Source organism: Bolinopsis microptera, chromosome 8, assembly GCF_026151205.1.
Source record: "Bolinopsis microptera isolate Bmic1 chromosome 8, MBARI_Bmic_1.0, whole genome shotgun sequence".
Classification (NCBI taxonomy): Eukaryota; Metazoa; Ctenophora; class Tentaculata; order Lobata; family Bolinopsidae; genus Bolinopsis; species Bolinopsis microptera.
In genome coordinates this window covers 12,243,602-12,260,113 of record NC_087079.1, presented here as the reverse complement: position 1 = coordinate 12,260,113, position 16,512 = coordinate 12,243,602, and the positions used below count along the sequence as shown (strand labels likewise).

Below are 16,512 nucleotides of genomic sequence, written 5' to 3'. Positions count from 1 at the left end.
TTGCCTTGGATACGTTTTAGGGTAATCATTGACAGTAATTTTCTGGAGCAGTTTGAGAGGGTGAGAGGTCTGATGTTTGCTGCTGGACCAAGTGGTTTCTTAGGCTTTTGGAGTGGAGTAATGTTGCCTTTTCCAATAGATGTTATGGTGGTGTTTGTTTCAAATGCGGTATTTATACAGTCTGCATATTTCTGAAATACACTTCTGTTTGTATTTACCAAAAGTAAACATTCGAGCTAAATTCTAAAATATTTTAACAAATAGGTGATTTGAAATTTCTTAATAGATTTGCAGTATTGTAATTAGTCTCTTAGGTGCCCCCTGAGTCTTGTGCCCTATTGGAGGCCCTGCACCCTTTTTTAGTAGTTTTTTGTTCCCCGAGTATATTTTTGCATCAACCGACCAAAAGGTGTCAAATCGGTCGATTGTTCGTGAAAAGGCTTAAAATTCGGTAAAATAAAAAATGACTCCCCAGCAGCAGCAGCAGCAGTGATGAGGTCTGCAGAGCTCTTTGTTTCATTGTCGACCTTTTTGTTACGATATTTATGTTTCAGTAAGGAAAGAAGTGCTGTATGCTATGGAGGGATCTACTGTGTCCCTTTACACGAATACTGCTGCTGTATCTATTCTACACACTTCAAATGAGGGTTCTTAGTTTCTGAATTTTAATTTAAGCTTTTAAAGCCAATGTATTTTCTATGTTAGAATACATTAAGAAGTCGTCACTTGAACCGATAAATACTAATAGATATTAACGTTTTCATAGATCAAGTTTCATTATAGAACATTCAAATACATATTTTTTTCGGAAATAATTTGTAAAAAAGCTATTCCAGCGGGAAATGGTCGGGACAGGTCCCAGAAATCATCCCAGAGAGTTCCCAAAACGTTTGATCAACTATTTTCATGTGTTCTACAGGTTACACTAAGGTTGTCACCGACAGAAGTAGTGACTATCGCTTGTTCGATACCAAGCTGATAATAGTTTCTTTGAGCGCTTCCACCCAAGGTTTGTATTTACCAAAAAATAAAAATTCGAGCTAAATTCTAAAATAAATTAACAAATTGTTGCTTTGAAATTTCTGTCAAATCTATGGTTGTTTTGAAGTCACATTTCAGGAACATATTATCTGTCCGACAACACTGGTAACACGAACGTCTACATCGTTCATTCACTGACTCATCGCAAAACTAGTTTGTCCCAGCAATATTCTATTTCAAATTCAAAGACTTTGCCGGATATTTCAAAGTTATAACCTGATTCTCAGACTAGAGTGCTACGAAAACTAGCCTATTTTATCAAAGAGTTATAAAATCTTAGTCTTATCAAGTTATCACCGTCTTCAACCTAACATAAAACTTTCAGCGTATCAAAACAACATCACAGTCTTCAAAGGGAAGGACGTCAGGATCAGCACGGAGTCGTACAACCAGGTGGTTGTTTGGTACAAGATCACTGCTGGGTTACTAGTACCAGTGGTGGACACCTCCATCAGGATCCAAGTGCGACCTTCTGTTCTTTTGATCAGAAAAGCTGTTACCACGGACCAAGGCACGCGTAATTATTAATTTTCGAAGGTCAAGGTTGATGGAGAAAGCCTCAGTGAAAGATTTTGTTTAGCCGATGTTTGGCTTCAGCGTAGCTTGAACCTTCTAAATTTTGTCATCATCAAGATTCAATTAATTGGTAAAGAAATTAATTGTCAAAGAAATTAATATTCAAAGAAATTAATTGTTAAAGAAATTAATTATCAAAGAAATTAATGTTAAAGAAAATAATATGCAGATTACCATAGTTCCACTTCAGGCGTTTACATGGGCAAGTCAGGGTCAGGTGATTGGTTCATGTTCACAGTAACCGTAATAGATAAAGTAGACCCTATCAGCTACTGGGTGATGCACGGTGATACGTTTGCTATCTCCCTCCGCAAGCAGTACTCTGATATAAAGTGGTAAGTAATTATACTAGTTAGCAGGGGTCGACCGGGATCGGGATTTTCACGATATTTATATGTTGAAAATTGAAATGGAACATTTTAAGCAACCTTCGTATAAAGTGGTTAGTACGTTCAAAATCAACATTTCCCGCAATCAGACAACGAATGAATTATAAAGCGTATATACAACTACTTGTACTCACTTACTAACTCATCCTCCTGAATCGTTTAATCAGCTTACTAATGAAAATATGGGTGGGTTTTAATTTTAATTTTAAAGAATGGGCGTGTTGTTGGAATTAAGAAGTAAATTTCGCACCAGATCAAAATATCAAGTGATGAACTGACAAATTTAGTCGCTAAGCTTTGTTTAAAAAATTACAGTGCACAGTTTATTAGTTTATTGTTTATTGAATGATAACCGACCGAGATTTTGTGCTCTAATTTTCACATCTGTCAAGACATCAATGTATTATCTAAATCTCTTTATCATCGCTGCTAAGGTGGCTAAAGCTGCGATCGTCTAGTGGTTAGGACCCTGCGTTGTGGCCGCAGAAACCCAGGTTCGAATCCTGGTCGCAGCACTTTTGTTCTTTTTAAGTGGGACTATACCCACTTAAATATGTTTATGAATCTTATAAAGTGTTTGATTATCAGGTATTTCATGTCCTCGACCTACCTACTGATATCTAACAGTGCAACATACTCTGTGCTAAATAATGGTAAGTTATGTAAATATTAGCTCAAGATATAGAAATCGACCTTTCCTCGATTGTTCCCAAATATATTGTATATTTTCTCTCTCAAATAATTTCTGTTTAATGAACGCTCTCTTTCGAAAAGTTGAACAGATTTCCAACAGGTCAGGGACTTGTTATAAAGAATATGAGGGAGAACCAGGCGGGATACTACCAAGTCACATATGTTTCTGGTCGCTCACCCTCCAATGTGTTCTACGAGTTAAAAATAGGAAAAGGTGCGATTTTAAAAGATTTAGTACCAATATACTGTTCTCTAGTCGTTCTCATTGCCAGATCCAGCCTTGCTGTATAGATGATCCTCAATTATAATAGATATGGTATATGTTTATAATCGATGGGAAGTTCACTCAATAATTAACACTTATACAATACATGACCTACTATACAATCTTATTCTAGTAAAAAGAATACTTGAACATACAAACTCAGTATAACGTTATAAACCCAGTGATCCGAAGAACCCAAATACACGCTCTGGACGGGGAGGAGATAAGAGTGTCAGGTAGTTCCAGGAACCCTACAGGGTGGTGTTTTAAAGGGAGATCAGAGGAACCAACAACTCCACTTCGTATGGGAGATGTGGAGGTGGTCGGAACTGGGCTTATCATCAGCAAACTTACTGTTCAAAACACGGGTATAAAATGGAATAATATCATGGTACTTGATAATCTATACGAGTATAGCTTCTCAACATATAGATTTAGAGTAAATGGACTTGTGTAGTTATGGACCATAATAACCATAGAATCAGTAAACCATAACTTATGGTTTTTACTGATTCGTATTCGCTTTCTCCCTGAACTTAATTCATTAAACGCTATGAATCACAGGGTACATATCCTCAGGAACCTACATATATGCGTTCGGCAATGGAGATATGGAAGTATTCGATATAGTAAGAGTGGTTCTGCCGAGCTTGCTAAATACAATGAACTTCTGGCTGGGCCAACAGGTTGCTATAGCAACGTTCAACTTTATTATACTTATTCTTCCTTCATATTAACCTCTGGGACTGCGGGGATGGCTTTACACTATCTGTTATCACAAGATCTACCCTATTTTTTCAGCTTTCAAACTCAGAACATACTATATAACTAAACAACAAAGTGTCGACTAACACCCCTCAACTCCAGATAGAACTGCGTGTCCGTTCTAACCAGATAGTCTCCACTTGGTATAAAGTCTCTGGGGGTGTTCTCACCCCGGTAACCTCCTCCGTCCAGATTGATACCCAGTCTCTGTTAATACCCCGAGCCGAGCTGACCCACCAGGGATTGTACCTTGCTCTAACGGACAGTAATCAGTGGCTTGCTTGGAGGGTTAATGTGAATCAGGAACCACGTAAGCTCTCCATTTTGTTATCACTAACCCTTGAACAATTCTACTCATATTTCAAAGTCTCATGGTGCTTTTATATGTGAGAATGACACTATGTCAGCGTAGTTTTTGTTTGATGTTAACCCCGATTCTCCCAGCAAACTACACGACAATAGTGGCACCGGAGGGAGTTAACGTGAGACTGGACGTAACTGGGCTTGTACTGAACTGGTACATCTTCCCCTCAACTTCTCCTCTACGGACTGATAGTAGAGTTCAAGTGGGCAGCAAGCATCTTGTTCTCAGAAACTTTGATAGCTCTTTTCAAGGTTTTCAGAAGATGACATTTTATGTGTTTATTAATGGTGATTGATAATGATTATCATGTTCAGTGTAAGTCGATTATGACCATTTGGTGTACTGCACTCTGCAGTTTGGACAATTGGACTTGTATGAATAACTCCTCATGAATCTTTTCATCATCAGGATTCTACAAAGCAGAGTATAGAAATTCGCAGGGTGGATCTGTAGCGATTTATTTTAAGGTTGAGCTGGCTCGTCAAGGTAAACTCCAGTAAATTAATACGAAACTAATATGTCTATAATATTAATTGTTGTCTTCGTCGATTACAACGAAGTTTCTAAGTGTGGCACACTAATAGTGTTTTGTGACCTTTTAATTTATTAAATCTCTAAATCTGTATCTCACTACTTTCCCTTTCCCAATCTCACTACTTTCCCTTTCTCTATTTTCCCTTTCTCCCTAGTTTCCACAGAGTCTATCAGTATGGTGGAAGGAAGAGCAGCGTACCTCCGTACCTCACTTCCGGGAGTAACAGCCTGGTATCACGTGGGGTTGGACGGGTTCTACACTAGGATCCAACAGTCATCTCATTACCACTCTATAGCTAGTGCTGATACGTATTCTGCTGGTTTGTTGTCTTTAGAAATGTTTAGAGTTAAGGAATTACAAGTTTTAATAATGAATTAAGACTTTGATACCGCCCTGATTTCAGAGATTTATATTGAATTGTTAACTAATATTTAATTACTATTATCTAGGTAGATACTACATAACAAACTCTGATGGATCAATCCACATGATTGACGTTCAACTATACAGCATAACAAAAGTTCATCAAGTCTCTTACCTCAAAGGTTAGTGTTCAACTCGTCATGTTTAATGATTTTAACTCCGGAAATCAACAAAAACGGAAATTGAGCAAGTGGTGCGTTGCGATAAAGTGGTCTATTAACTTATTTATATTTAAAACGCAAAGCTAACCTTGAATAACATGAACAGAGATTTGGAATAATGCGAGAGAACGAGTGGTTTGAAACTAAAGTGAGTGAGTGAGCGAGAGAAAGAGAAAGTGAATGGTACGAATGTAAGACGAATTCACATGATCATGTTACGTCATTTAGTGGCTTATATCAAGGACTCCGATTAACTAATGAACGATTGCACATTCTGTCATATATAATTCGAATGATCAGGTTTTTTCGTTTTTGATGGTTATTTTTTATATAACCGGCAATGGTTTCAAAAGACGAATTTTAAAATATTTGATTTAATTATCAATAATTTAAGTATTGTTTGAATTATGGAAACACAATTAATAGTTTTTGCTCAATACTCGATATATTATTATCACTATAAAAGATTGAAACCCCAGAAGATTTTAATAAAACTGTTTATTACCCTTAATGTTTGTCCTGTTTGAATTTTGGGTGAAGCTCGATGGTGGATTTTGTTTCGGTTTCAAACGCATATTCGGCATATATCTTTTTATCTGATGTCTACAGGAGCCAGAGAGACTCTTGGAACAGGAGAGACAGTTTCCAAGTGGTATACACTCAGAGAAGGGCTATTAGAGCTACTCACTGAACCAAATGTCGGGGTAGCAATAACCTCTACAGGTCTTGTGTTCCAGTCTATCATGCGGGACAATCAAGGTGAGGGATTTCTATTTTCTGGATCTTCTTCTATGTGAATTTATTATGTAAGGTAATCTGGTTGTCACAATTTTAGTTATTTACTACGGAATTTCTTATGTAAGGTAACCTGGTTGTCACAATTTAAGTTATTTAATACGGAATTTCTTATGTAAGGTAACCTGGTTGTCACAATTTAAGTTATTTACTACGGAATTTCTTATGTAAGGTAACCTGGTTGTCACAATTTCAATTATTTACTACGGAATTTCTTATGTAAGGTAACCTGGTTGTCACAATTTAAGTTATTTACTACGGAATGCTTAGGATTGTTCAATTTATTTCACATGTTGACTGATATGTTCAGGGATTTATGTGGCCGAGTACTATGGTGGAAATCTAGTAGGATGGGATGTGACAATCACTGATTCTCCTGATCAATCAATCACCCTTTACGTGCCCATTGGTATTATTTCAAACTTATTTAAGAATTTTCATAATGCTTTTTATACAATTCAGATTACTTTTAATGCATAGTCTGCGAAGAGGTCGAAACTGTTTGTGTGATCAAACTATATTAAATATAATAAATAATATAAAGAACGTGGTTTTCATGCGAACTAAAACCCTTTGTACAGCTTTATGAAGATTTTACCAATTAATCAGGGGTAAAGTTCGGACTAGAGGTTGCAACAGAAGGAACAGTATCTTGGTACTATTTGGAAACCTCCTCCACGACAGCACTGACTTCAACAGCAGATTTAATTGTTTACAACTCTGTTCTTGTGATCAGCTCTTTCTCTCATGAAACCAAAGGTAATTGTTTTGGTTATTCCATGTTATCCCAATTTGATCATTGATCTTGACTCCATAAAATTATATTTAATTAGCTGTTTTCTTTATTGAAATTGAACGCCTTCCTTAGGGTATTACAAGGCCTCCACGACGGTCGAAAGAAAGAATGTCGACTTCTATTTCAATCTTCTACCTGCTGTATCAGGTGAATTTCAATTTACACTACAGTTGATATAAATATTCAGTTACTAAATGTGGAGGATGGGGTGGAAAACATAACCGTGAAACCAGATACAAAACATTTAGAGTCAATTTAATCCGCCGTTCAATTTGTTCTTATCAGTATAGTCAATCCAAAACCTCTCTCAGTGGAGCGAATGGATATTACAGCTCTGATAGGATCAGATGTAAAACTAAGCGGTGGTAGATCACGTACAACAAGCTGGTACTCCGACAGAAGAACAGACTATGTTACACGCCTTGTTGGGGAGGGGGGCTGGTTTGAGGCTACTAACGAGTTCCTGCTTATTAGGAGTATTAACTACGACATGCAAGGTAAAGGTCATGTGATTAACTTCACTGTTATTAAAACAAATAAACTCTCAGACGATTTTAAGATTTTTGTTTTGTCCTGTGAAAATTAAATGTTTTCACCCACGTTATTTTCCCCAAAATCATATTGATATAACGTTCGGGGACAAATCCTATAAATACTCAACACTAAAATATGTATATCAGGAGAGTACTACAGCTCCGACGAGGATGGTAACATGGTCCTCTTCAATGTGAAGGTAGTGGATACAATGGATTCAAACACAGTCACTGTAACCGTACTTCTCGGCTCGGATGTCATCCTGACTCCCAAGTGAGGATCTTTAGTTTTGAATTGTACATTTTGAGAATTCTTGATAAGATATTATACCGGAATAAAACGTAAAATTTATACTAAAAATTATGTGTCTACTCGTCTAATGGTATGTATACGTAACAATATGCTATTCGTTTTAACATTTCATAAAAAATCGTTACGATCTTGCTAAATCAACATCGAAGTTGTTCAGCATGAAAATGTTATCATAGCCCTAAAACCCGTGTGTAGGTCGGGTGTATATCAGTTGCAGTGGTACGTGGCCAGGGACGGGGTCCTCCTCAAACCTACTGCTCAGGAGATTGAGTTTAACAGCCAGCAGCTGTCCATTAGAAACGTTCAGTTTGACCACGAGGCTGTTTATTATGGTAAGTGACGTTCAGTTTGACTACGAGGCTGTTTATTATGGTGAGTGACGGTTGTTATTTGTGTTGTCGTTATCAGTATCTGCAGTGATCTTTTATCTCGTGTTCACAAGAAACAACGCTGTCTTATCTCGTGTTCACAAGAAAGAACGCTGTCTTATCTCGTGTTCACAAGAAAGAACGCTGTCTTATCTCGTGTTCTCAAGAAAGAACGCTGTCTTATCTCGTGTTCACAAGAAACAACGCTGTCTTATCTCGTGTTCACAAGAAACAACGCTGTCTTATCTCGTGTTCACAAGAAACAACGCTGTCTTATCTCGTGTTCACAAGAAACAACGCTGTCTTATCTCGTGTTCACAAGAAACAACGCTGTCTTATCTCGTGTTCACAAGAAACAACGCTGTCTTATCTCGTGTTCACAAGAAAGAACGCTGTCTTATCTCGTGTTCACAAGAAAGAACGCTGTCTTATCTCGTGTTCACAAGAAAGAACGCTGCATGTCTTGAGAAAAATTAAGTTTACAGAAGACAACATCAAATTTTATGCAGATAGGATTCGTATCAGTATGTTCACAAAAAATGTGGATGTGCAGTTAGAATTGCTCTTTTGCAGGCAACAAGGTTACCAAGTTAAGTTTTTTTTCCATCCATGGAACACTGTGATGAACTATCGGATAATATTTCTTTGTTGTACCTCTGTAGTCAGTTCATTTGCCTAAAATCATTCTGCTGTATGAATTAAACAAAGAATTGAATTGATGTTAAAGCAGAGACCGACCATTAAACTTCGAGATCTTAGTCACGTATGAGCTGATATAAGAGATCAAACAGATATCAAACAGAGATCAAACAGAGATCAAACAGAGATCAAACAGATGAAGGTGCACATGCCACCTGTATCTCCTGGAAACTAGGAACGGACTATACCACATCTACAGATATAATAATACCGGGATTTCATTCATTTGTTACCTTCGATTTTCTTTTAACCTATTTGTCTTCACGCACAGTTTCCTGTGTTTATTTGCCTTGATATCAATATTATTTTATTTAGTTTAATTATACGCTGTCCAGTGTCTATGATCAGTGATTAGGACTGCGTTTACTATTCCTTTCACTTAGACTCGATTGTGAATGAATGGGAAAAGCGAGCGACCGATTTCATTCTCGGTATCATTTTCAGGCATATAAGAACGGTAATTTAAATTGGTACAATTTCTTTTGTTTAAAAAATTGAGACACTGGCGTCCTGGCGAGGGTCCAATATAATACCCACATAATATGGGATTTGGTATAATTATTTCTAATATAATAATATAAAATATTTATAATATAATTATTATGATCTTTTCTCGGCAAAGAAACCTCATTTATCGCGATGTAGTAATTTCTGGTGTCACAATCGAAAGAAAAACAGAAGCCCGTTTCTTAGGAGTTATAATAGATAACAAACTGAACTGGTCGCAACATATTTCTGCCATGAAAATGAAAATGGCCAGATACATTGGAGTCATGTACAAACTATAATATTTGCCTCTGGAAGCACGTTTACAAATATATCACAGCTTTGTTCAGTCTCACCTTAATTACTGCTCCCTCGTCTGGGGTTTTGCTGCCAAATCCCATATAGAAACACTATTTGTAAAACAAAAAATGGGTCTTAGAGCAATACTACCAGGTTTTGTTAATTACTGGTACAAAGATGGTACACCACCAGCAAGTACCAAGTCTGGTTTCTATGTACACAAAATATTGACAGTTCATAGTATCATCGTGAAGAACGCATTAGTTTTTATACATAAGCTGAAAAACTTCCCAAGTCTAGTGCCTCCCTCTATAAAGAAAACAATACCTAACAGTGCACCAATATTTAACGTCGCCGATCCGTATTCGAGTTTTACAACTTTATGGTCAGATGAATACGGTAAACACCCTTACAATAATTCAGTATTCTACAAAGGTCCACTATTAGCAATAAACAGATATAGTGTCGCAGCAACTTCCTTACCAAGTCTCTTCAACCTTAACATCTACAAAAGGTGCATAAAAAACATGCTGATTGATCAACAAAACGAGGGCATCACAGACGAATGGCCTAACTTTATGTTACACAATATAACGGGACTAAGGAAATCAGAGCGCAACATCAACCGTAATGCTAATAATAACTCTGTCTCAATACCATAAGCACGCCATCACAGAATCAATTTCACTGCATACCATCCCAGTTACACTGCCATCAATTCGCCAGCAAAAACGGCATGACGCTATGCGACTGATAACAGTCGTTAAATTTTAAAATTTTGGAATAGCTAGCTAGCCGTAGCTATGTACCTGTTTCCACTCTAACAACTCTTATAGCGCATTAATATGATAATTTCAACTAAAGGCAACTTTATATGTGCTCAGCTATGTTTTGTTCGACAAGCTCCATTATATACATTTTAATCTTTTTAATGATACCTAATCTTGTGCGAGTTTTGAGTTTGAATTGATAACACTTATTATATATATTATTTTTTGAGTAAACATTGGCTGGTAGTTCGGGCCGGTCCCCAACAAAAACAAAAAAAAATTAATAAGGTTCTCTTATCTCCTGTAAGGCGCAGGATATTTGTGAGTTTATCATTTCTTTGACGTGATCCTGTTATTCTGTTTAATACTTTAGTAGAAGAGTCAACGTTTGGTTCATGAAATCTGGTCCCAATTTGATATCGTGTCCACTTTACTGCAGAGTGCAGGGTCGTACTATAACTTATATGGACGGCACACCGGTGGCAGGACGTTATGCTTTTTATCAAGTTTTTGTTAAGAATAAGAATCAAGTATTTGGTTTTGTAGCGTATGAGCAAGAGGATATCAGTATGCAGTAAAAGATAACAGAATGGTTTCCTATATCCTTGGGAGTAGGATTGCAGGAAGCCTGTTAAGCAGCACATATAAGATTAGTCAGTGGCAAATATGCACGTGATTGACTCTTTGTTAGTATACGTTTTGATATTCTGTAACGTTTTAACTACCTTACTCGGGAATATTATAGCGGGTTAATTTATGACTGGGAAAATTAATGACCGGGAAAAATATGGCGGAATTTTCCAAAACCCACCAAGCATCAAAATGTATTACTATTAGTTTACCTTACTCGGAAACATTATAGCGGGTTAATTTATGACTGGGAAAATTAATGACCGGGAAAATATGGCGGAATTTTCCAAAACCCACCACTTTATCCCAGTCATAATATTCCCGAGTAAGGTACGCATATTTCGAAACTAAGTACTATGAATCCTGGCGTAATAAAATCGTTAGAGGGTAGGGACAAAAGGATTTCGCGATTATTTTGGCCAAAAATCGCGATTTCCTTTTGTCCCTGTTAGAGGGTGGGCATCCATTCAGTAATCCTGTGAGTGTGGGGGTTAATAATCAGATTTATCTTTTGTCGAGACTCTTTATCATGTATCATAAATCATTATGTAAAAACGCGGTCTTTTTGAGAAAATTCAGGGCCAGCAAGAGAACGGGTTAAAAAGTCACGTGACAGTTGACTGTAGAGTGATAAATCATCATCCTAATAAAATCGGCAAATAATGAAGTTAAATTTAATGAGACAGGGTTGAGATGTGTCGGTCTCAAGAAAGAACATAATGGCGATTTCGTATGTAATCTGTGAACTCTTATATATTGGCACCTACTATAGGAAGAAGCGAGGGAGTCTGTTAGCTGTAAGTTTACTGGTCGTTAAATCTTTTTCGTAGCTGTTATTTTTTATTTATGATGATTATTAGTGTTATTTTATTGAAAATATTCTGATGGTGCTGACTCAATCGGAACCAAGAAATTTGGTTGTACCAGGGATTTGATTTTATGGTTATTTGGGCACCTATACTACGAGCAAAGTTGTTTGGGCACCCATACTACGAGCAAATTTGACTGTGTGAGTGAATTTTTCATGTTTCATCGCCAAAACTGGTCTGGTCGTGTTTTAACATGACACTTGCTGTGAATTTACTGGGCCGCGCTCAGCCTGTCATTCCGCCGAATCTCTATTTATGAACATGATAGCCTGAGGTCCCCAGGTAAGCTGTGAATTCTAATATCACTTTTGCCGAAAGATTGTTAAAAACATATGCTGGTTTGCAACTTTCTACGCCTAACAAGTTACATTTTTTATTTATTTCACATGCCTTAAATGTTAATTTTCGCTCCCATGGGCGGCTTCTTTAACAGTACCTTGCTTTCGCTATTTTTAATTTGATTGAATAGGGGTTTTCGAGGGGAAATCCCTAAATTATATTAATATTTTTTATTGAAACAAATTCCGCATAGTTTCAGGAACCCGCATTGATATCTAAATAAGTTTTATGGTTAATTCATAAAATTGTACCTTGTATGTTTATCAATTCACCACTATTTATCCAGGTTGATACAAATGATTTTGATATCTTTGCTGGTCGGTGGCTGTCTCTTGCTATATATCATTGTCAATGTGTACATATATCTTGAGAGAAGGAAGTATGGTCACTTCAAATCTCCTCCAGTACGGATTTCCCCGATTTGGTTTTTGGGCGTTTTGCCAGAGTACTTGAGCTATACAAAGAAAACTAAAGGCCTCGTGTTTTATGAATTTCACAGAGTCTACGGTTGGCACCTATTTGTCATACCTATTTTCACTCGAAATTTCATCTTCTGCTTAGACTTGGAAATGTTATCCAAGATCTGCAACGATCGAACTACGTTCCCCAAAACTGACGACATTCGCAAAATCCTTGGATCAATAGCTGGAACAAGAATATTTGGTGAACACGGATTGCTCAAAGATGCTGGATCGAATCTCTGGCAGGCCAAAAGGAGAACCATTGAACCTGCATTCAGGAAAGCTTCTCTTAAGATGATCGTCGAAGATCTAAACTTGATCACAGACAATCTGATTAACAGAATGCAGATAAACGGCTCTCCGAACACTGTTGATATCACTAAGGAATTGTCTCGTACGGGATTCGAAGCTATATCCGTTTGTGGATTTAACTGGAGCCAAGAGTTTTTGGAGAAGAACGGTGATGAGGTTTTAGAACAAGCAAACATCGTCATTAATACGATTTCCTTAGCTTTCCGTGAAATTGCTACTTTTGACTTTCCTTGGAGCAGACGTCCAGAAAAACGGAAACTGAAGAAAAATGTACCCAGATTGAGGCGATTGGTCAGAACGCATTTGCAGGACCGAATGAAGAACCATAGTAATAGAGAGGATGACATTTTGTCTCATATTATCAGGAGTAACCAGTGTTCCGACCATCTCACCATTGAAGATCTGGTGGACGAATATTTGCTGTTCGTTATCGCTGGGATGGATACCACAGCTATCACCATGGCGATTACCCTGTTTAATCTGGCAAGATATCCAGAGGTTCTTCACAAAGTACAGCATGAAGTTGACGAGGTATTTGAAGATAAAAATGAGCTGACATTTGAAGATATCAACAAGTTAGGGTATCTGGAGATGGTATTCAAAGAGACTTTGCGGTTAAAACCGCCCGCAACATGGACGGCTAGGCAATGTAAGAAAAACAATGTCATAATCAGTGGCCACGTCATTCCTAAAGATGCTGAAATAATTGTCCCTATTCAAGCTATCCACAAGGACCCTTTTGCTTGGGAACGTCCTGAAGAGTTCATTCCAGAACGATTCTCCCCAGAAGGAAGACGCAACAACAAAAGTGTATCTTACATGCCATTCATGATAGGACAGAGAAGTTGTATTGGTAGGAACTTTGCAATGTTGGAGATGAAGACGGTGGTTTCCAGGATTGTAAGGGATTTTAGGATAGAGAATCCTGACCCCCACTTGAAGGAGGTGGAGACTGGAGGTGCGCTGACTTCTCGACCTGTGAACGGGGTCAACCTGAGATTTATATCTAGAAGATATAATTAAGTGGTTGGAGTAAATACCAATGTTTGTGTGCTGTTTAAGAAACATTTCACAGGGTTATTAATATAACGTTTATCTTTATAATTAAGTTTACCATATAAGTCGGTAACCATCATCCTGTCCAAGGGTGTCTTCCAATAAAACTCCGTGCCCCAGACTTTCAACCCCAGTTTCGTCTTGTCCCAGAGCATTGTGCTTAGAGAATGGTACCTCGGGCCCCAATGACCTCCGCCACAGAATCTCGGGTCCCAGTGATGGTCGGGTTGCGGGGGTGGGGGTTTGGATCAGTTTTAGGGTAAACACAGTGTTTGGGTTAGGTTTCAGGGAGAGAAGACTCAGCTAACAAGGACACGAGGTAAAGGTGGCACAATGCATTGGGACAGTAAGTCACTGAGCCTAAGAATATGGGACCCTCTTTCTAGTTTGTTATAATTTGAACTGTAGTTAGTTAGGGAAAAACGATTTTTTATTCCTAGCATTCACATTTTGTTGTCTCGTTACTTTTTATAAATTAAATTAATAATTCCTCGACGGTTAAATAAAAGAGCGTTGAAATTTAAAAAGACAGTTTTCTCACATATTTACCAATTTTGTCAGCATGAATACGAAGTTGTTACTTTGAAACGTCGTTTATCCTAACAGTGCAGTATCATTTGTCGCAAGAAATCAGAATGATCAGAAATTGTTTGGAACTCCCAAAAACTGTCTATTGAAATTTAAAATTTGATATGTATTTTTTATCGTATTTTTTATCGTTCTTAACTCTACTCCCCAAGAGAGAATTTTAAAGTAGACTTCAATAACAAGTAATAGGCACAATTGAGGATTACGGGCTTTAAACCGTCATTGGCAAATTTAAAAGTGTTTCAAATAGATAACCATAATCTTCCCCTCATTTTAACCTATTTTATTAAAACTTGTAATTTATGAGTAACAGAAAATCAAGAAGAAATAATTTTGAACAAACAACGATTAAAAAAAATGAAAGTTATTGGAAGAGAAAATCATAATTTGCAAATCAACAAATGCAAGTATTTTTACCGATGTAGAGCTAAGCTAAAACAAAAAATTATTACATCGTTACAAGACTGTAAATATTAACAGATAAACTCAACTTTTTTTAAATTTCATTTTTTATAACACTACAAATTGTTTATAAACCAAAGAACATAAATGATTAAAAAATTGCAAAACAACAAACATTAACAGATCAAAACAAATATCAAAAAATGTTTAAACTTTATTTTTCTGAAAGCCAAAACAACAAAAAATTATTACATCATTACAAGACTGTAAATATTAACAGATCAAATCAACATTTTTAAAATTTAAGTTTTCAAAGCACCACAAAATTTTTATAAACTTAAAAAAGAAAAATAATTAAAAAACATTGCAAAACAACAAATATTAACAGATCAAAACAAATATCAAAAACAATTTTTTTAACTGTTTATTTTTTGAAAGCCAAAACAACAAAAATCATTACATCATTACAAGACTGTAAATATTCAACTCAACATGTTTTTAAATTTTAGTTTTTATAACACTACAAAATTTGAATAAACTTAAAAAACATAAATGATTACAACATATTGCAAAACAGCAAATATTAACTGATCAAAACAAATATTAAAACTTTACTTTTTATAGCACTACAAAATGTTTATAAACTGCTAGACCTTACATCTCCTCATAATCAACTCTTCTCTGAAGTCCACAGAGCCACATGATCAACGTACCACACCTGCCAACCACCACACCAACCCCTCTCCTTGCGGAAGAAAACATTCCGAGGAAAAAGTCCCTGTATTTGTCTCTGAGGGACTGCTTTCTCAGAATGATGATCACCGGGAACAGTGCAGCGTTTACCAGAAGTGGTGTGTAATCAATGAGGCTCCAGGTGTAAAGTGGCCGAGGAACAATGAAGTAATTGCCAGCCATATTAAATCCATGTAACATGTATATAAATGGTATGATGTGGCAGAGGCAGAATAAGGCGGTAATCATGAATATGGTCATGTTGATGTAGGATGCTGATGGTTGGTTTGAATTGGAATCTTGCTGAATAGATGATTTGATGAAGAATGCTTGTATGACCATAGTAATAAAAGTGATTATTGGAGGCAGTGCGTAATGAATGGTCATCACGATGATCCACCTAATTTGATAATAGTCAATACGCAAAATATACGCAAAAATATATTCTATTATACACATGCCCGAGTAAGTAGAATAGACTAACATGTCTACTAATAGCTGGGCATAAGCATCGTGTTCTATCAACCCCCAATCCACAATCACGCTAGTCGTGTTAACGAATAACCACAGGATAAATGTAGCAAAGCACACGATAAACAGTGCAATGTTATTGATGTGAACCGGAATCCCTCTTCTGGCAATACTGGTGATATTAATGGTTTTTATCATGGTCACAAAGATGTTCAAGGATCGTGAACAAGCTTGAGCCGCAGGAGTCACAAGAAGGAAGAATATTATTCCCTTCTGGAAGAGCAACGGATCGACTACACCATTGTAGAACAGGGTTGAGAAAATTGTTAACACTATCATCCCGATAGCTGCAAATATATCAGCAATCCCAATCCACAAGA

At 36.8% G+C, this 16,512-nt stretch overlaps 1 protein-coding gene and 1 non-coding gene across 2 annotated transcripts; both read left to right on the top strand.

The window, feature by feature from the left end:
* The first annotated feature begins 577 nt into the window (after positions 1 to 577).
* On the top strand, positions 578 to 4,476 carry LOC134820153 (uncharacterized). Its single transcript, XM_063830375.1, has 10 exons — positions 578 to 647; positions 920 to 1,009; positions 1,367 to 1,558; positions 1,808 to 1,952; positions 2,595 to 2,659; positions 2,800 to 2,913; positions 3,147 to 3,332; positions 3,544 to 3,650; positions 3,832 to 4,039; positions 4,174 to 4,476. The coding sequence occupies exons 1-10, from the start codon at positions 578 to 580 to the stop codon at positions 4,386 to 4,388; spliced, it is 1,392 nt and encodes a 463-aa protein (XP_063686445.1). The 3' UTR covers positions 4,389 to 4,476.
* Trnah-gug (transfer RNA histidin (anticodon GUG)) lies at positions 2,450 to 2,521 on the top strand. The gene has a single exon. It is a non-coding gene; the product is annotated as a tRNA-His (tRNA).
* Positions 4,477 to 16,512: the final 12,036 nt, after the last annotated feature.